Below are 21,846 nucleotides of genomic sequence, written 5' to 3'. Positions count from 1 at the left end.
ATGCTCCACTCCCTTCAGCATCTTTGTTGCCCAGGAGAAGCTCTTGGGCATCTTTTATCACATGGAATGATCCCCACTGACAGCAGCTAAAAGCTGCAGACAAAGTAAAGGGAAGAAATAGTTTTACCCTGACCAAAAGCCTTGAACTTGCTCTATAATAGAAAAATGCAAATTTCTTTTATTTTTTTTTTATAAGGTAACAATTATTTCTAATAGAATGACAGATGCTCATGCACAAGCACACCTACCTTGCATGCTCGATCAGACACACGTGCAGTGACAATCAGTGACAATCATTCCTCCCCCGAGCCAGGGAGAGGGAATGGAGGCGAGTCCTGGGCCAAAGGCTTTTATTTACAGGCAGAGGCCACCGAGTCCTCGCTCGCAGCGGGTGGAAGTTCTCCAGCATTACCAACCCCAAGAATGCAAAATCATAAATCAAGTCTTCATTTCTCATGTTAAACAAAGCAAATGTTTGGTGCTTCCATTCCGATTTTTAGCATTTAGATATTTGCCTCTTATTATCTTTTCTTTGGAGTCACAAAAGCCAGAAATTTACCCTTTTTTAAAATGAGGTTTTAGTTTTTCACATAGCAATGTCTCAGAGAGGCAGACAACAAGGAAAAAATAATCAAGTACTGTGAGACTTACAGTAAAATGATAGGAGTTGGCAACACTGTCTGCTTGTGAGCTACCTGCCCACCTTTGATGGGAATTTTATCAAAATAGCAAAATCACAAAAAGTCAGGATGGAGGTTCAGGCTACCCAGCCATCCCTGAAACACATCTACACTGCAGAGACAGGGTATCCTGACCCAGCAACAAGGGAAATGGGTCTAGAAACCCATGCAAAGACACAAGAGTGAGAGGGGGTCTCAAAAGCGTTCACAGCACAGGGATTGGTTGGTTTAATCTGGGAAAAACAAGAGTTTGAGGATGTCCTGGGAAGCTCCCAATACTGAGACTGCTTCCCTGCCCCCCTTTTCTCTGATTATTTCAGTCTAATATCCTGTTGTGAAAGCAAAATGTTATAAAGGGCATGTTAAAATGAGCACAATTGCCATTTAGTATTCCCTGTGTACAGGGCAATTTCTTCTGCCTCCAGGAACACAAAGAGCGGAGGTGATTCTCGCCAGCAATGACAGCACACAACTCCGGGAGAGGAGCTGAAGTATTAGTCAAACGTTACGAATGTGACACCCACTCATTTCTAAACAACTCTGGTATTGAGAACGGAGTATTCTTCTGCCCAAAAATCCTTCCTTGAGTAAAAAGTTAATTGCAAAACAACTGTGAGATAAGCTAATTTGCAGTATATGTGGGATTGGAATAATGTGACTAATTTTAGGTTTGTCCTTAAAGAACCCAAAGCTTCTCGGTAATGCTGTCGCTGTGTATCCTGCTCCTTAAGTCTCCAAGGAGTCACAGATTTCACTAGGAATTACAGCTTAAATTAATCTGAATTTGAGTTCTAGATGTCTTAGGAAGCGCATGTGTAACATACCTACCACCAACAGCCAACACAAACCCACAATCTGAAATTTATTTCAACCCGGTTCAATAATTTATTAATTAAAGCCTGACAGCAAAAGCGGGCAAGAGCCTGAGTAAGAGTTGTTGTTGATGTTTTGGGTGGTTTATTCTGATATTCTTTACAATATCCATACTACTTGAATCTGCTGCTTTTCCACTGATACTTCAAAGTTAAAGCATCTTGCAAATATTAAAAAAAAATGTGTATTTATCTTCCTCTATACATACACACACATGTATATATAGGAAGCAACAGATCAAAGTTCGAACAGTTTTTGGTTATAGGCTTAAATAGCAAGGTTAAAATTCAGCTTTCACATTTTATAAAATGTCCTCAGGAGAACAACTCTCACTGCAAATTAATGAGACTGCTTGCTCTGGTTTGCTACTCCGAGAACAGCTCCCAAAGCTAAATTCCTCATAAACACAAAGGGAATTCACCTACATGACAAGTAAATTAAAAGAAAATATTACTATGTAACAAATCAGTTTCAGGTTTTGACACAGAAGTACTTGACAATTTAATGGATTTCTCCTAGCTAAAGGAAATCTGCATTCATAAAGATAGATGCCATTAGTCACTACTTGCCAAAAAGCAACAAGAGGAAAATGAATACAGACAAATAAACAACAGTAAATATCTGTCAAATAGCATGTTACAGTACTACTGATTTTAAAGCTGCTTTGGTTTCAAATATCAAAGCTTTCATTTTGCAATTAACTCACATGAAGCAGAAGCACAGCTGCAAGGAAAGACTGGCCCTGGCAATAGCCAATGTCTTCATCATAGACGGAGTATGCCTAGAAAAAATCAAAGTCAACATATATTTAAAATGTACACAGACGTTTTCAAAACATGGTATAATCAATGAGCTACTGAGAATATATAGCTCTATGAAGGCTAAAATCATAGAGGGAGCGAAGCTGTAACCATTCTGGCATCGGCTTTCAGGGCACCCAAGAAAACATCAATGGGGCACCTAAAAAAACATCTACAGGGCACCCAAGAAAACATCAACAGGGCACCCTTGATCTTCCATAGGTGCCACATTTGTAAATTTTTATTTTTACAAATATTTTTCAAAAGAGTTGGATGTGATTTCCCTTCACCTAAATCAAGGATAATCCTGCTGAGTTTAGTAATGATATAACTTTAACAATAGAACAAATATGATATAAAACCCAGGTTTAGTCTGTGTTGTGGGGAAAGGGCCTGTTTGTCATTGGAAAAACAAGTTCTGACCTCACAAAAGTACAGGAATTGAGGTTCACTGTTCAAAAACCTCCTGAAAATTTCTAAAGAAAGGGTTTTTCCATGTCCTTTTTGTGCTGAAGAATGAACACGACTCATTTTTCCTACGGTATGACTGACATACTCCTTTTTTTCCGTACTCTTAGAAAAACAAATCTAAAATAACCAACCTTTCCTTCCCCCTCGCTTTTCCGAGACAAGAAGACAAATACTGTTTTAAAAGAGATGTCAGAGGATGTTAAGAATCTGAGGAAAGTGGCGGAAGGATAAGCAGGAGCAGGACTGACATCGCAGAGACACGTCCCCAGAGATAAGCCAGGGATGGGGGTCACGGCCAGGGGAAGCAGAAGGACAAGGTTCCTCGGGGAGGAACGAGCCACTTGAATCAGAAAATGTGCTTTGTCCCAACACCACCCCCGAGGCTGTTTACACATGAGAACGTTTCGAACTGGAACACGGTGCTTATCTTCTTTTGAAGTTTTGAACGAAATCAAGACTGCGAATTCAGTGAGCAGAGAGATGGTGAATAAACAACACAGGGTGCGATGGGGAAGCAAACCCACCTGCGTCTGCCCTGCAAGGTGCGGGGGCGACCAACCTGCCTCTCCAAAAGGTCACAGGAATTGTGACTCCAAGAGAGATGCGACTCCTTTCCAGCCAGCACTATTCAGATAATTGCAAATAATTTCTGCCAGAAATGGTCAGAGACCAAAACCTAACGTCTTTAAATCATTTTCATTCTGATGGGTAAAAACGAAGAAAGAAACGTTTATAGGGAATTCTGTAAAGAATACAACCTGCGTATTCCTTTAAAGGTCACTGTTTCTAAGCATCTCATCCATACATTTCCTACTATATCAGCAGCTTTGTGTAAAACTGAACCGTGACTTACAGCTCTTTGCCATTTGTCTATATTGGTTACATGTTTTTAAAGTATGTTATATAGAATTAACTAGAATCTGAGTGAAAATAATCCCAATCCATCGCTGAGTTCCAGTGGTCAAGCAAATACAAGAAGACTAGTCACATAAATTATTGAAAAAACAATTAATGAACCATTACAATCTGCTTAGCGGCCAAAACCAGTTCCAGCCACAACAGGGAAATTCTTAAAAATAACTCCAGAAGTGTACGATAGCAGATACAAAACTCTGAACTGGAACAAAAGGATGCTCTCCTGCAAAAAAGTTGATTTAAAATGACTCTTTAGCTTCTAAGCACTGAATTAACAGAAATTACTTTCAACACTTCAATTAATATTGCATGTGACTAACTGGAACCATCCACTGGTTAATCATCATCATCATGAGTTTATGGATTCCTAAGAGAGGTGTTATTTCTGCTTTTGAAAGGCCAACTCCACTTAGAACCAGGGATGCAGAGTTACAAATAATAAATCTGATTTAGGATTTCTTCTTATTGTATAAAACCACTTTTATTTTCCTTTAGGAACTTCCTGGCTGAAAGATTAATAGCAAATTATCAACACTGGGGGTTCTCTCTGTTGTGAGACCCATTATTAGCACAATAGCTAATGATTTGCTGAAAATAACAATAAATTAATTCAAATTAGTTTTAAAATAACTACTGAGAAATCAACACGTTGGAGCAAACAAACTGTCTCCAAAACAGAAATAGATTAAAAAATAGTTATCAGAAATAAAAAGATAGTCGTTTTGAGACTGTGGAAGAAGTTGAAATTATGGCAAAAGAGGGAAAATGGAGGAGGGTGCAAATAAATCCTCCCTCTGCATGTTAAATATAAAACCATGAAAGAAAACCAAGAACTGTTCTCATAATCAACTTCCTAAACACATTTAAACTAGTAATAAATCCATTTCCAAACATATCTAGGGGCGGAAGGCAGCGCCTCTACTTAGGAAATAGATAGCGAGGTAGAAAAGTTGTATCTGAACTACAGTAGAAAATCTTCTGTTTTACCGCAGAAGAGACCCAGGGGTTGTCATCCTGCTGGAACCATTTCTAACAGGGGACGTGTTAAAGGATCTGGAAGATCAGAAGAGCTAATAAATTAAAAGGAATAAAAATATTGAAGATTTATTAAGAATAGACAGTATTTACCCAAAATCTGGTGGGAAAGATAAACCACGTAAACTGGTTAAATCAGAAGAAGAGATGACAAACTTGAAACATTGATAAAAAGAAGTGATCCACGGAACTACAAATCGATAAGTACTGGGTAATTTGGTCTAAAATATAGTTCAAATTAATTAGTGGACACAGATATACCTAGGATATAGAAAAGTGTCTGAGGGCCCCAGTTAAAGGGCATCACCATTAGAAATCTTTGAAGCAGCCACCATCTATGAAAGAAAAATTAACTGCTTGATCTGTTTGCTTTTTGAATTGAATTTCCATGAGATCCTTCTCCAGAATCTGATCTTCACAAGCTGCTCTTATCAGACACTTAGATCCTAACTGCAGTTCTGCACGAGAACTGGATCAAACTGAGGAAGATTCAGCTCTTAAGTCAACGCATCACAATCCTGGCAACTAAAGATTTATTTTTTAATGGAGGCTTTAAAATTGACACGATTTCATTGTATTTGCCCAAAGCAAAGAGGTTATTGAAGGTTTATGCATATTTCATTTCCAATTATACTTTTCTTATTATTTTTCAGTAACCTATGGGACTTGATATTGCTGAAATACGATGTAATTAACCAGAATAGCCTCAAAAATAAGGATGCGGCCTACAGATAGCACCATAATATCACATTAACAAAAAAATCTAAAATTAATTACTTAAGATTTATCCTTTTAAAGGACTGAGAAGGGTTCAATTTGTCTTCCCACATGAAATACAAAACCCAAGCAAAATCCCAACCCCCTGTTGCCATTGCAGCCACTGTAACGTCGGAATTTCAGGAGAACGGGATCTTTCCCGTGACAACCTGCCATAATGTCACAGTCTTCTAGGTTATTATTTTCTTCAGCTCTTGGCCAACCTCCAATCACAACACTCCAGTTAACTGAGATTTTAAATATGCTCTGTCTCATAAATGGGTCTTAATGAAGATTCTGACTTGAAGCCTAATTTCATTCATTTTAACCAAATGAAGATCTCGCTCACCGAATTAAAATGTCTTTTTAAGCGTTATCTGCCTTCTGAAGAGAAGAACTACTACGCAGTTATTAGTACAACATCATTAGAAAGTGAATACGTTGGAAGCAACAGAGTCTCTCAAATGAAGTCAATGCCAGAGAAGCAGCTGCATGTTGGGAAAGGGAATGAAGAATCCAGAGATGGACAGAAATTCTCCTCTGAAGTAATTCATGGAGGAAAATCTCCCAAGATCAGGATGTTCTGTAGGCAGAAAAGTTCCAAGTAAGGAGCATTTAAAAGATGAATGGAAAAGCTGTTGATTTGAACCGAAAACCTCAGATTTGGGATTTCTGCAACTACTACGTGTGAGTCCCAGCAGTTTTAAAAAAGGAAGAGGAAGGAGTATGTCTCAAATTCCAGAATGAAACGTTCGTCTTCATTTTCCAGCCCCACAAGCAAGAAAACAACTGCTTATACTTGCTGAAGGTTTAAATGTACTTAAAACAAGAAAACGCAAGCCACTAACTACCAAATACCAGCTTACAATCACATCACCAATTTGCCTTTACCATAGTAACTCAGAGACGTTAGAAACTAAACATTACTTTAGAAACTAAAGAGGGCTCCTGAAAAGCGTTTTTCTGGCATCTGCCCCATAGCCAGGTCTCCCATTTCCAGAGTGTTCATTCCCCGCACGGCGATGTGGAGGGAAAGGCAGGAGCAGGGGCTCTGCACATCCCCAGCTCCCATCTGCAGTGACGGCGTCGCTCCTGTCAGAAACAACCTCTTCTGGCACAGGAAACATTCACTTCTCTGAAAAGCGACAGGCACACTGGCACGGTGTTTGTTAACAGCTACGCAAGACATCCAGCTTCTGTGTCCCAAGGAAAAGGAAAACGTAACGGGAACTAAATGCAATTTTGGGGGAGAATTACAAGCTTGGTTTGCCCTCACTACTTCCTTTTGTGTCGCTGCCAAAACGATAGAAATGGTCTAGGGAATCCACTCAGTGTTTCATACAGACATAGCTGTGTGCTGAAGGCCATTTCAGTAGAATGAAAAAACTTACAGTGTCTGAAAAACACACTGACTCAGGAAAACATCCACACTTTGATGTGGACTTCTCACACAACAAGGTATTTTATGACCTAATTGGTCACTGAATAATTTCAGTGATAGCATGGTTTAAAACTCCACACCTAAATTTATTACGACACCAACAGTCAAAGTCATGATATTCCTGTGACTGCAGCATTTAGGATGTATCACATTGTACCAGGAATTTCTGTGTTAACTGAAAACTGTATTTTTAGCAATGGGTTACTCATTGATCGAGTGTCAGGGAGAGGCACGTGGCTGTTACACAATGTGCCTCCTCCAGAGCTCCACGGGCCGAGAGGAGGAAGAAATCTTCCCATCTACCCAAACAGGCCTCCGAATGCACTGAAGCCTTTCCAGCGTTTGAGATTCGCAATCCCGACCTTTTCACTAGCATGGTCTCGGCAGAATCCCCATCCGCAACAACAGCTCTGCTGCTTCATTGCTGAGCGCAGATGCACAGCGAAGGAACCTCGTTAACACGTGAGCGGAAGAAGGCAAGATAACGTTCAAAATCCTCCATGTGAAACAAGCTCTTCAACCCAGCAGCAAGGAAAATAAACAACTAAAAAGAGCTGAAAAATAATTCTTAACTGATTCTGCTTATGCTCCTATGTGTATTCTAAAATTGGCAAACAGATTCCTATAGGAAAGAAGAAATCTGCTCTCTGACAAATAATTCAAGCAAAGTGGACAAATATTACACTGCAATTTCCCATTTGTAAGTTTGAGGAGACACCAAGGACTGGGAAATGTGGAAGAATAGGTGGATGCTGAGAAGAGGCGATCATCTGAAAAAAGATGCTGCGATGGAAAGGAAACAAAAATGTGAGAAAAGGATGGAAGTTGAGGAGCTTACAGGCCAGCACTGAGCAGCAGTCCTGCCACGCTGAAGGATGAGCCAAGGAGTAATCCATCATTCACAGCTTATCACGGTACAGGAGCTCCTGCTCACAGAAGGGCAACTCAAAGACATTTTCACATTTCAGTTATACAGCAAAGAAAGCAAAAACACCCATATTGGAGCCCATTCAGTATTGGCTTTGCTTGAAAACCAGCTTATCTTTCTTTGCCTCCGCTAATGCAGGGACCAGCAAGCAGATGGGCACTGAAATGACAACTGAAATGCAATTTTTTGTTTCCTGGTAAACCAGCTAACATCCTGATCCTGTGCATAAAACCTGCAAGCAACTATGACTGGGATCAGGAAAAAACTACACATTTCATCAGCCAGAAGTATTTAGTAACAAAATAAGTCATGATGCAAATGATTCATCTCCTTCCACAATGCCTCTGTTTACTAGAAAACACACCAGCTTTGAATCTCTGGGAAGTAATTCAACCATTTTCAGATAAACAGGGCAGCGTTGTGCCTGTTTTTCCAGTTAGCCCAGTAACCACTCACCTCGCTAACTCGATCGAGTTCCTCAAAACATCCTCCCTTTCTCCTACTAAAGTTACAGTGGCTGGTTGTTGAACAGGAGTTATTTTAATCAGAAAATTAGAGAAAACACATTTTACGTTAAATTCTGCACTGTATACGCTCCAAACAGTTGAGGGACTATTTCTGACAAGTGCTTTGGTTCCCCAGAGCATCGAGCTGTTTAACTACATCTGCACGCGTGGCAGCAGGGCCAGAGTACTATTGTGTTGTGCATTGTAACGCAGAGAGCGAGCTCGAATTCGCATGGTATTTAAACAGAAAGTGTGCAAGAAACTGAGCTATCTTCCCAAAGACGTTTGCTCTGTGCAAATCCAGCTTATGCGATGTCCTCCAGCGAAATCTCCAATCTAGAATCTGGAACTCTTTTCATTCCTTATCACCACTGTCAGCCTTAAGGTTTATTTTTAGATACTTTGTCACATAAAATGTTCCGCAACTGGAAAAGTTTCCATCTTTCCTGATTTCCTACTGTTCTGAAGAAGAGATTAAGAGACGGAACTAAACCTGACAGACCTGTTAAAATGAGGCAGTGAGCTTTTAATGGTTTTCCTTTTTAACTGACAGATCAGATCATCTCCCATTTCAGTGGGGAATGAAGAAAATGCTCCTCAGCTCTTTACCCTCCCACTTGAGGACAGATCTTTTCTAGCCTTATTCAATAATCCCATTCTTCAAATACCTTGCTTTCATATTAGAAGAAAGGTATGAGTGCACAGCACCTCTGCTAGAAGTTATTCTAATAATACAAAGCAGCCATAATATTACTTTCAACACACTTCTTTTTTCCAATGGAATGATAAGTTTAGAAGAAAATTAATTAGCTTTTCACAGTATTTCTCTAAAACTCACCAAGTCGATCATAAACTCGAGGTCCAGTCAGATCTGGTCCTCTACAGAATGGAGCCAAAGTCATTTAAGAAAACAGGGCAAGGATGAGGGAAAAGTTGCTGCCTGGAGAGCAGTTGTGTCTGATCTCCAAACTGGCAAGTAGGTAGAAACCGTCAAGAATAAAATCAGTAAAATGAATAATTCAATGTTGAAGACTGGATATGGCTGTTGTACCAGGAGAAAACGCTTCCCAAATCCTTCTTTGAACCAAGGAGCACTTGGATTTTAATAAACCATCAATGAGATCCCTCCACAAAGGGTCTTCAGGAAACTAAGCTGCCATCGGAAAAGGTTCTCTTATGCACTCAATTGATTAAAGGGTAGAAAACAAATGGTAGGAATAAACAGTTTTCACCCACAGAATGAATGCGAGGTCACTCGCAGAACCTCACAGAAAGCTGTGCCAGGGCTGATGCTGTTGGAAATACTCACAAATCATGCACAACACACAAAAATAGCACAGTAACAGTCTGCTGATGAGACAAAGCTGTTCGGAGCAGTAAATTAAAAGCTGACTGCAAATATGCTATGCAGAACATGTTCATAGCCAGAGAAAGCAGCAAAGTGGCAGAGGGCATTCAACAGTAGGTAGAATAAATACAAAATTCTTCAAGGGAAAAGCGGTCCTTAACTCGATGTACACACTGATGGCCTCTGATCTATGCACTTGAAGAAACCTGAGGAACGAGAGGACCAACATCTACAGCAACTTTCTCTGCAGGAGCAGCAGAGGCCTCGAAAAAAGGAAAGGCTTTGGAAGATGAGTAGAATTCTTCACTTCTACTACAGAAAGCCCGGGAAAGCCTGAGATCTCTGTCTCTGCCGTTGCCTGCTGAACAGATAATTCTTCTAAGTCGCTTCTAGTTCAGACAGATTAATTCCTTAGTCTTCTCTTTATTAAACCAAATAGACTGAGATACTTACTCTTGAGAGTTTTTCGATCAAATCATAGAACCATAGAACCATTTTGATTGGGAAAGGCCTTTAAGATCAAGTCCAACCGTTAAAATAACACTGCCAACTTCACCACTAACCACGTCCTTAAGAACCTCAGAGTATTTTCCCCAATCCTTTTCCCATCCTCATGGAACTCGAACAGGCTCTATCCAGCACAGCACTATGCAGCTTTCATTCTGGCCCAGTAAGCAAAAGCAGCTGCAGCAGCTGTAAAACACTGAGTTACTCAAGTCATTCTGTTCCTACACAAGATTCATCTATCTAGACACCCTTTAACGCCTCATTATTTAACATTCCCCTTTTCACTGTGTCAAGATATCTTTATCAGAAATGATTTTTCCGTCTTCTTTTAGGTGACTAACCAGAGTACATCACATTAACAAGTGATCTTCATGATGCCTTGTTTGAAATACATTTATTCAGCGCTGCTGTTAAGTAGCCTGCCAGATAACTAGTTTTTAATTATTTAATGTGTACCTTGCTCATTTTCTAACTTGTCCGGCATTTATACATTTTCTGCATGGCTGACTACACATTCTACAGAATTTTGATAAAATTCCCTTCACCAATGAAACCTGTATTTTTTCATTTTTCTTTTATTAGCTTGTCAAGATCTATTTTCAGTAAACTCATAGGCACTCATTATAACATACTTCTCACATTTAATTCTCAATAAGCTGAATGCTATTCCATCATTTTTCACTTAACTGATATCAAAATGACAAGCCCATCATTATCTGCATTGTCCTAGTTATTCTTTTCCAAGATTGGCAGGAACGGTTTTCGTGCAGCCCTCTAGAGTCCTCCAATATTAGGGAGAGATCAATATAATTGGTTCAAAGTTCTCTCTGCTCCTTTATTTTTCACTTTTTTTCTGTGTGTGTGAATTACTCATGATAATGAACTTCAATATATGTAACCTAAGCAGCTATATTTAACAGTCATGCAAACTGTTGTTTCAATAGGAGTCTGTATCACCATAGAATTTATCTGGAGAACAGGAATATGTATTATTATACCCCAAAGGCAGGACATTCTTTTCTGCTTGTTATGACACCTCCATCATTTCTGTCTATTAATCAATTGGAGGTGGAAACTGAGTAACGAGGAAAAGGGAAGTGGAAATGGCTTTGGGTAAGACAATCATTTATTCTACACACAGAAAGAAAAAACGCAAATTGAAACTGACTGCCAGGAACACAATAAATTGTACAACTGAGAGCCAGAGAACAACATATCTAGCTGCAATATTCTACCTTCTGGATCTCTCCTGAGCACCAAAAGTCTGTCTGTATAAGCTCGACAAATCTGTTCATTTAGTACCTCAGCCTCCCCCTGTGCAAACTGGAAAAAATTACATTTTTTTTTCTTTGATCAGAGGTGATCTGAGAGCTATGAGTGAAAAGCTACACAAACACGTCGCTTGTGGAAAGGTCAGCTACCTTGTTCTCTGGGTAATTATCTAGGGATATTGTTGCTTAAACTCATGGCAGAGTTTGCTCTGAGGTTTCTCTTCCTCTGTACCAGCAAAGCAAAAGAAGTCCAACTACCCCACATTTCTGCTGAGCTGGACCTCTGATATCAGACTGTTCGTTAGGAAATCTCGTTTGTGCCTTGTCCTTCTCGCCTGCATCTCAGGAGATACAAAATGCCAGCTTATATAAAGTACTTCAGGATATCCGGTCCTGCAGAAAACACTACACTCTCCACGTGCAATCTAAATAAAGCTTTCAACTCTTATTAATTAGTGACTTGGATCAGAACAGGGTTAGCAGGGCAAAATACAGACACAGCAAAATATGGAACACATGTTAAAATTCAGAGTCCTGACTGTACCTTACAGATTTTGTATAGAGATTCCTGACCGTCTCCTTCTGTGTCTTTGAAATAATCATGTGCTGGAAATGTACGATGAATATCTCGTGTAATGACACTCTCTTGAGCAGAATCCTGTAAAAAAGCGAGAAAAATCCCAGAGTATTAGCCCAGTCACAGTGTAATTAAAGAGAACAGAATATAAAATCGTACGTGCAGTCAACGTGGCTACATTAGATAACTGCTTCACTGACTCATCCTCCAAAAATGCTTTGAGAAGAAACCAAAAATCCTCTAGTCTCATACGCAGTAATAATTTGACAGTTTAACAAGAGCAACGTGGCATGTTTTCTGTCCTTCGGGCTTACAGCTCGAGTTTAAAACTCCTAGGAAATGACGAGTTATTTAATTGTAGGTGCGTTTTTACCACAGAACATATGCTTACTGTATTTATCATCTGAGAGTGAAAAAAAAAGAAGAAAATTAGACTGTCTCTCTCTTGAAAGCTCAGAGGCATTAGTTTAAAACATACATTAATCTACTATAAAACCAGTGTTCATTACAAATTAGACCCATTACTTTGAAACGCTCAAAGTTTACCGAGTGGTCTTTAAAAGAACAAAACCAGATATACCAGAATATGTTTTACTTTCAGACAAACCCCTTGTCTTTCCCCCCGCCACCGTCTCCAATTTAATTCTATTTTTACATTAACAAGCAACTAGGGTCCAGGTGCCTAAACCCTGTGTCAGCTGCCACTTTAGAAGCCCAAAGATAATCTCCCCTGGGAAGCAGCTGCTGCTGCAGAAGGATCCAAGGCTGCTGTGAGTTCTGCATCATCTCCGTGGGGATGATCTGCACATCACAGACAGCAAAAACGACACCAAATGCCCACGTTTTGTTGTTCCCTAGCCATACTTCGCTCTGTAGATAAAGTAGTAAAAGCTCACCATACTTCATTTCTATAAAAAGATGGGAATCATGGCAATGGGACCTGAAAAATACCACTGTGTGTGTGATGAGGTGGGGTCAAAGCGTCAGAGCTGGAAGTACAACAGTTAATCCATTCTTTACAGGTTCCGGTTACCCTCAGCCTGAGATGATATCTTTAGGTTAGTAAACATCAAACGCTGCTTTTCTCTATTACCTTGTAATCCCAAAGGAAAACCCAATAGAATTCTCACCTGCCACTTAGAAAATAAATCCTTTATAAACACTTGTACCTTGAAAACCTAATATCTCTGCTATAGAAAAGCATCGAAACACTCCGACTGCAGTTTGTAATCCAGCACTCTCCATAAAAAAGCTGCTTTACACCTACTGGAGTCAACAAGCAGGTAATCTCGGGGATTTAGGTGGTTTCCTGATCCCATCAAGCCTCAGTTTGCAGCAGCTGCGGGGGGCTCTGCTGAGGCCCCACAGCGGGTCCAAGCACCGGCTCCTTTGGGCTCACTCACAACCAGGACACACCAGCACATCACCCTGAGCCACCTCCGACATCAAAACCCATTGTTGCATTCCTGTCTTCACCGCTATGGCAGCTAAAACAACAGCTATAGTCACAAGTGTAAACGGTACTTTAATTGTTTTCTAACAGCACTCAGTTGAGTGTCACAGAAAAAAAAAAAAATTAAAAAGTGTGGTTTGGGTTTTTTTAATCTGATTTTCTTCTATTCTCATCTGGCTTCTCATTTCCTTAGATTCTCCCGACCCTCCATATTAAACTACGGCTTCATCTTTCCTCCGCATCCCTCTCTGCGCTCAGCACCATCTTCCAGGTCTTGCACCTACACGTCTTCCCCTTCCTTGTCTCTCAAATCTCTTCTCAAAGTTCACGGCTTCTCTGAATCTCTGCCCTCATTAATTTATCCATTTACCTTGTCCCGATTTTCAGTGATGGCAACTGTTGCTTTCCCTTTGCTTGACAATAACATCTTTAGTACAAGACAACATGATCAGTATTCTGTTGTTATGTTGTTATGTGCTAAGAAAAGCGAAGCTTACAAAAAGAGGTGATGTTTTTATTATGTTAACTGTTACTGCTGGAGAAAATAAACACGCTTTTTGCTTTTCATAGTGATTTTCAGGACGTCTAAGTATCGTTAACTATTAGCGACCGAAACTAACCACACTGTCTAAATCACATGCAGCTAAACACAGAGTAATAATACAAAAAATTAATAACAGGCAGTTCTCTAATCAGATTTCTTTAATAAGTATTTTCATTTACATGGCTTTCAAACATAAAAGAGGCTAAATAATTGTAATAATTGAAACGTAGTTACATTGTGAGGTGATGCCTTAAACAGTGTTTAAGATCTACCAATACAGCATAGTTACCGAGCCCATCATAAAAATCTGTTACATCAATTCTTCAGCACGAAAGTGAAAAGATTTGAAAGGTATGGGAAGGCCACCACATCCAGCACATCCATCACTTTTCTGTCAAGCAGGGAAATTGTGTTTGACTTCCCTCTATTTCTGTCTATTCTTGAACTGAGAGGTCAACGTATAATTGAGCACATAGAAGTTGACAAGGTACATACCTGAGGTAGAACCAAAAAGCATTTGTGTAAAGGCCCAAACGCAAATTCAACTTTACTACGTCAAAAGGAGCCTGCAGCAGAGTCTTCTCAACATTACTAACAACAAACACTTCTAAGAACTAGAGGAAAACAATTAAATGGACCCAAACCAAAATGTAAGCTGAAAAGCAGGAAAATTAACACCTTCTCAAAAGACAACATCCATCTGAAATATTATAAACTCATGTCATGAGAGAAACAAGGAATTAGAATGAAGACAGGTGTAGAACTACTTCTTAAAATAGATTTAAAATATTTTGGTTAAGTTTCCACCCTTTTCCAGACACAATTTGCTAACAGTGCTGTTCTCAGGAGTACCACAGCAGATTAAAGTTATCCTAATTCAGGTTTTCAGAGGATTTTTATTCTTCTGAAAGTCATGATTAGTTAATTTCTTGGGGAAAAAAAAAAGCGCAGGTGAGATGGCTATCAAAGCATTTCCAGATTTAACCATCTTTCTCGCTTCTAACAATCACTCCGGTGCTGCCAACTCAGAGAAACAATATTCTACTGAGGAAAAGAATTCTCTTTATATGTCGACTGCGTGACAGCTGCCATCCTACTGAACAAGCTCTCTGCTTGGAGTCGTCTCGCTTTGAAAACAGCGAAGCTTCCGCAGCTGTGAAGCAGCCGCGCGGGGACACCGACTCCTCCACATCGCTGCCATTTCCCACTAAGATGCTGCTGATTGTGGACGTTTGACGGCAGAAGGTACAGATATACAAATGAGAACAGAAAATTGTTTACGTTCAATAAATGTTTAAAGAAAATTAAGGGTACGCAGGCACCCAAAATTAAGAAATACGGGATAATCTTTAAGCGTGTACATCAGGAATTATTTTTTCTCTTGGGTCGCAACATTTCAATGTTGTGCTAAGACTCGGATCCTTTCCCCGCTTCTGCCCAAAAACTCTTACATTAAACCAGGCACTTCAGTTGCACAAAAAGTTCCAAAAGTGGTCGCCTGAGTTTTCCTTCTCATACAGCTGCCTGTATTACAGCTGTTGACTCAATATGGAGAAATGCAGAATTACTTACAATTGCAATTCAAGGAATTCAAGAGTTGTAGGTGAATACTTTAAAAAAATAAATCAACCAGGTGACAGGTGTCTCAAACGTGGCGTTCCAACTGAGCAGTACTTCTGACCTCAATCTCCTTGTGCTCCATTTCCCTGGTTAATAATAATACTCCGTCTCGGTAGGGTGTTATGAAAATCAATTAACATCTGAAGCACTGAAATACTGTAGTGATGAGTCCTACAGAAACGCCAAAGAGGAAAATAATAACTTCATCCTCAAATCCTGATCTGAATAGTAAGGCAGAGGGTTACACAATGAAAAATAAAGGGGGGGAAATGAAAACAAGAAAGATGCTCATTGATTAGTACCATTCCTTCTGTACAAAGCAAGGCAGAGTTCCTGGGGAGACCTAAAACCACAGAACTGTGTGTGGTCACGAATATATCATAATGCATACGTACTTTTAACTTCCAAAGGCTTCTCTCTAATCTTATTTTAACTCCCTCAAGTCTGGTTTTGTCAGACACATTTACATGCGAAAACAATATGATTGCATGTGCTGGAAATTCCGTATAAATACATCTGACTGGACTAGTTCAAGAAATCTGCATTTCTGGTGAGGTTCAAACAGCTGATTTTGCATCCAACCGTCCTGCCTGTGCTTCACCTCTTCACTACCTAAAAAGAGGCAGAATCCAGAGTACTGCAGAAAGAAAGGGGGAAAAAAAAGAAAGGGGTTTTCAACATCTAAAATTACCATGCCCTGGAAATTTGGTGTGTCGTGCTCCTTCAGGATGAGATACTGAAACTTTGCTATACATTGCATGGAAAGTAAGAAGGTGTTCATCACCCTGGTGCAGTCGGAGATGCGGAGACACACCAAGTGCTGACGGCAGGAGCGGGAGACACCCTCAATGAATCCATGCCTCTTAACCCCAAAAAGCTCCAAAACTCAATGGTGACTTACAAAGTGCTCATTATTAGACTTTAGGCCACTGTTTCAGTACCTTAAACATTTTGCTGGAGGAACACATTTTTTGCATTTTGTTTGGCTTTTTTTTCCTTTGTGGTTCTATATGGTTCCCTACATACGTTAAGGAAGTTTCTATTCCCTAACACTCACACGGGAATATGAATAATAACTTAAAAATCTCTAAAACAAAACCACAAATAGGCAGCACATACAAAATACACAAAACGGCTGAGGTCAGCAGGGGGTTGAAATTCACTGGCATGTAGTTTTGTCCCTCGGTATTTCTGCCGTCCTCGGGAACTCAGGCACATATACACCCAACATCACCCACCCTTCTCAACATCTCCCACATGTGTTAGAACCCTCCAAGCAGGTGTGATCCAGGAAAATCCCAGTTTACCACCAATCAATACTTGGGGGGGAAACCCACGACCTTTTCCTCTTAAAAATACTGAATAAAATGTGTTGGTTTGGTTTATGCTCAGTTCTTCTGTGCCGTTTTGGTAATACATACCTTGTAGTTCAGCTCTTTTCTAAAAATACATATTCTTTCAATCTTTATCAGCTTTTACTCAGCTGAGAGCATATAATACTCAAAGAGTACTAATTAACAGAGAAACAGAAGCTGAGAAAAAAGCAGGGGAATATTCTTTGGAGACTTTTTTTTCCTTGGTTAACAGTTACATATCAAGATATATAAAGCAAACATAATATTTAGGTTAGTTCAGTAAACACACCGGTCAACTAAACTTGGCAAATTCTGGCTCCCTACCAGCTGCATTTATTGCTGCTTGGGCAAAACCGCTTCCTACAAGCAGAAATAAAAACCAGTCGTGTTCTCATGAGGCCAAATCAATAGTTCACATCCGAGCAGCCCTGGGCTTCTGGCAGGTCAAGCCTGGATCTAAATTTAGCGTCAGTCTCTCTCCTCTCATCAGCATAATATTTTGGATTACTAATGGAGCTCTGCCCAAGGAAGCAGACATCATCTTCTATCAAATTATCTCCCATTCTTCTCCAGCTGTGTTTGACAAGGTAGTGGGCCCACACCTTAAATTCTGAGGAATTCCCAAGAGCGGATCCTCAGAAAAGCATCTACCACATGCCCCTTTTCAGACTAGGAACACAAAATTACCAATCACTCCTAAATACCCAGTTCTCTAATTGTTAAAAAGCTTGTGGGCAGGAACGCTAATCCTTTTAGATACGGTACCACCGGGACTGGATTGGTCATTAGCTCAGCATGATCTATTCTATTATTTATAGGATCATCCATATGAATGCCCAGGAAATGGGGAACGATGCTCATTTTGAGAGGTTGTCACTGCATTTCTTTCAGTATTTCAGTCAATCTCAGAACTACTTGGGAGTGGACACCAGCGGGAGGTTTCAACCCTCCCAGAAGCTGGTGCAGATGGTTCGCAGCTACAAGATGCTGGACGAGGCAGAGACATGGACCACAGAGAATGACAACTCCAAGATCCTTGAAGACTGCGCACAAGAAAAAGGTAGTACTAGAATAATAAAGATATCCGTGTAAACATCGTTCTGTAAAAAAGAACGTGATATTGTAGCAGCCACAGAGGTAAAGGTGGAAACAGCTCAGATCTTAACAGGGTTGAGCCATCAATCAGCAACAGAGCAGAAGACGTTTTTCTGTAAAAAAATCACAGCAAAACTAGATCAGACACAAACCGATCAATTCTGCATATGCTCCTCCCGAACAACAAAAAATATCCATGACCTTTACTATCGCCATGTTTTGCTCTCTTCTTGCTCTCCTACTCTGTACACCCTCCCTCCCTTGTATGCAACTGCTACATAATTTATTCTCCTGCCACATCCTTTCTGAAAGATGCTGTCAAAAGAGAAATGCTGTTTGTGCTACTGGGCAAGAGCTCAACTTTTGAACGCACCAGCCTCAATTTTTTGCCATTGGCATGGCCGGCTGTGAATTCAGAGTCAGTCTCACAACACTTACCTTGAAAGCTCCCTGATCTCCCACATCAGAGAAGGTGCTCTGGACAGTAGCAGATGGGGTTGGTGTTATGGGGTTTGGTTGGTTGGTTTGGGTTTTGTTTTATTTTTTATATACGATATAGAGTCGGCATGGAGAGCCATACACATCTCTTTGTAGATGTCACAATATTTCAGTGTCCATTTTATTATGTTTGGGGTCTTATTTAGGTCATATGATACGATATCCAGCATTCTTTTGTTAAAGGTTGGAGCGAATTTGTCAAGCACTGGATGTTGTCTTAAATTTGCTCTGGTTTTAATAGCTATTATTTAGGAAGACTGGCCTCTCCAGAGGACATGAAGATATATTAGATCAAGTAGAAGTGACGTTATTCAGTTTCCTTGTCATCATTTTACCTTTTTTCTCTGAAATGCATACAGGTGCTGTCTCATCAACAGACAAGTGAAAAGGTAACCCACAGCTTTATCCACGTAGCAAGTTAATTTTGTCCAAGATCCTTCTAGTTTGCTCATTTTTAGATTAGGTTTTTGGTTACATCTCCTGTGTTTGAGACAAATATTTTTGAGTCTAACACCATCTCATTGTGTGATTTCCAGAAGCAATGGGAAAGGTCGGGCCTGCTCCGAACAAACGATATTTAACTGCATCTACTTCAGCTGGCGGCCGAAAACTCCTCTAAACTGTTCACATAACATGGAAACTGTGGCATTTTGAACTCCTGATTCCTATTTATCTACCTTAACTGATGGTGCTATAAAACTTACCTCAAAGTGCCCCAAAATCTTCACTACAAGAAACATAAAAAGATGTTTGAAAAGCAAACTTTTATAAAAACCTAGGTCTTGCAAGTTCCGTTTCCTGAAGCATCCCTGACCAGGCAGATGTCTGTCCTGTCCGTGTTTCTTCCAACGCAGTTCTACGAATTCGGAAACTAAACCTACTTTTGGCAATCGAAATACAACATGATCGATGTAACCGGTCCATTTCAGATTTTAAAGTTACTTTCCGGAGTTGCTTGACTTTTCCTTTATAAGCCGAGTGATTCCAGGTCTAAAAAATAATTATAATAAAATTACCAGCTATGTAGGGCCTCCTAGCACACCCTAACCTTTAGCATCTCTACTGCTTGCTGCTGGCAAAATGTTAATAAAACCAGAAAATGCTGTAATACTGAGGCAGTTTATCTGTTTCAGTGATGTTGATTTTTAGCAAGAAGGAAATGCCTTGTAGCACTATCCAGATCAAGGTTTGCCAATACATTGATTACATACAGCTTCTCAAGCTTGTGGCTGTTGAAGTATGCAGATTATTTCTGTAAAAAGGAAACATCTGCCCCTCATTGCTTTAAACAATGGAGTTCTTCCAATGATCCAGCCAGAAACGTTTCACTAAGATGGATGGACAGCTGAAACGTTTACAATGAGCAAAACACCAACTCTGTGACCTCCCAGATCCTCTCCCTGTCCACAGCTACATCAACCAAGCCAGCATTTGATATCCTGGCTGCTTTTATTTTAATACTGGCTATGACAACACCACCTTTACATTTTCTTTACTGTGAGGGCACCCTGTTACTTGCAAGTACGTGTTTTTTTTGAACTGCCCATTTTCCTGAACTATTCATACCAACAAGTGACCAAAGACTCTGGCTTTTTGGGAGCACTTAAGATCAAAACCACTTTTCGACAAGATTTGAGAAGTCTTTACTCCAGCCTCACTAAACAGGGCGCTGCAGAAGGTGAACATGAGCCAGATGGATATGTGAAAGGACAGAAATACAAGCACAGGGTTTTCATTCCAGACTCTATCAGAACCTAACTCAATTGTGGATATACTGAATAGCACACATTATTTCTGAGCATCAAGTCCTTCATTTGTAAATCTAGAGTGGCAATATCCACAAATATGCAGTTAATGTGTGCCAAGTATTTTTATACCTGATATAGAACTAATTATGGAGGCGGCACAATATTCTACTAGAAGTTATATGAGACGAGGATATCACTGCCCATAACATTTTGTTCTATTTTATTGCTGTTTTTAAAGAAAATTTACGAAAGTAAGTCCTATTCATCAACAATCTGGACACCGCTTGATGCACATTTCCTCCCTGCTGATCTTTCAGTGCATGAGACATTGCTGTAGCTGCTGTCATCCAGGTCTCTGCCGAGCTGCGCTGTCACCACAGGTGGCACGTACTGCAGACACAGCTCTGGAATCTGCTGCAGGATGAGTCAAAGGCATAAGCAATTTACGGATGCTGATATGGGGAGACTACAGATCTCCTTGAACCCTTTCCTTAAGTCTTTGCTCAGTTGCAAGGAGCGGGAATGCAGCACAAAGGGGCTTTCACCTCCTACCAGTACTACTGCTAAAAGGAGGTTTAAGCAGAGCTGCCTAGGCTGACAACGAGCTGTCACTATCTGAGCTCATTAGCAGAAGCCTTCAGTACAATTTTAGACAAACTAATGAGGGAAAAATACTGGAAGGAAGAGAATGGCACACGTTGGAGGTGGGAAGGGATCTCTGGAGGTGATGTGGCCCAACCTCACGCAGGGCTTCCTAAAGCTGGTTGCCCAGGATCATGTCCAGACGGTTTCTGAATGTTCCTAAGGCTGAATACTCCACAACCTCCCTGGGCAACCTGTGCCAGCGCTCGGTCACCCCCACAGTAAAAAAGTGGGGTTTTCTGTTCAGACAGAGCCTTCTGCGTGCCCGTTGCTGCTGGCCCTGCCACTGGGCACCACTGAGAAGAGTTTGCCCCGTCTTCTTTCCAGCCTGCCTTCGGGTATTTCTATACATTGAGAAGATCTCCCTGAGCCTTCAGGCTACAGAGATTTCTGAATTCAGTTCCTCTCTCTCCATCTGAGGTGCAGCAACACAACCGCTGTATATGGCAAAGGAAGGGCCACGTTATCCAACTCTGTGTGTAACTGGGACCTGCGGGGCTGTGTGGGAATCACCGTCATATGCTCTATTTTTGCCTTTTTATATTGATCTGATCTATTCCTATTGTTTGAAAACTGAAATTCGCTTCAGATTTGATACCTCCAAAGATTCAGATCAATACAGTACCGACATTAGAAAATATTTCTCTGGTCACATATGGGTCATAACAATAAAGACCAGGCAGTGCAAAGACAGCACAGTGCACACAAATAATCCTAACTTAGTTATGTTATCAGTTCTCTATACACTTCCTTTTCTAGATACTGCCTTTTGGTGTATCTGAA

General features: G+C 40.3%; 1 protein-coding gene across 7 annotated transcripts in view; it reads right to left on the bottom strand.

Moving 5' to 3' along the window:
* Positions 1-21,846, bottom strand: part of RABGAP1L (RAB GTPase activating protein 1 like) — a 238,084-nt gene that overhangs the window by 90,046 nt on the left and 126,192 nt on the right. For all 7 annotated transcript variants that reach the window (XM_065842075.2, XM_065842079.2, XM_071809961.1 and 4 more), the window contains 2 exons: positions 12,076-12,189; positions 2,260-2,334 (listed from right to left, as the gene is read on the bottom strand). In XM_065842075.2, coding sequence (XP_065698147.1) covers positions 2,260-2,334; positions 12,076-12,189 — 189 coding nt within the window. The remainder of the gene's footprint in view (positions 1-2,259; positions 2,335-12,075; positions 12,190-21,846) is intronic.

Source organism: Patagioenas fasciata, chromosome 6 (genome assembly GCF_037038585.1).
Source record: "Patagioenas fasciata isolate bPatFas1 chromosome 6, bPatFas1.hap1, whole genome shotgun sequence".
NCBI lineage: Eukaryota > Metazoa > Chordata > Aves > Columbiformes > Columbidae > Patagioenas > Patagioenas fasciata.
This window is presented reverse-complemented; position numbering and strand designations above follow the sequence as displayed.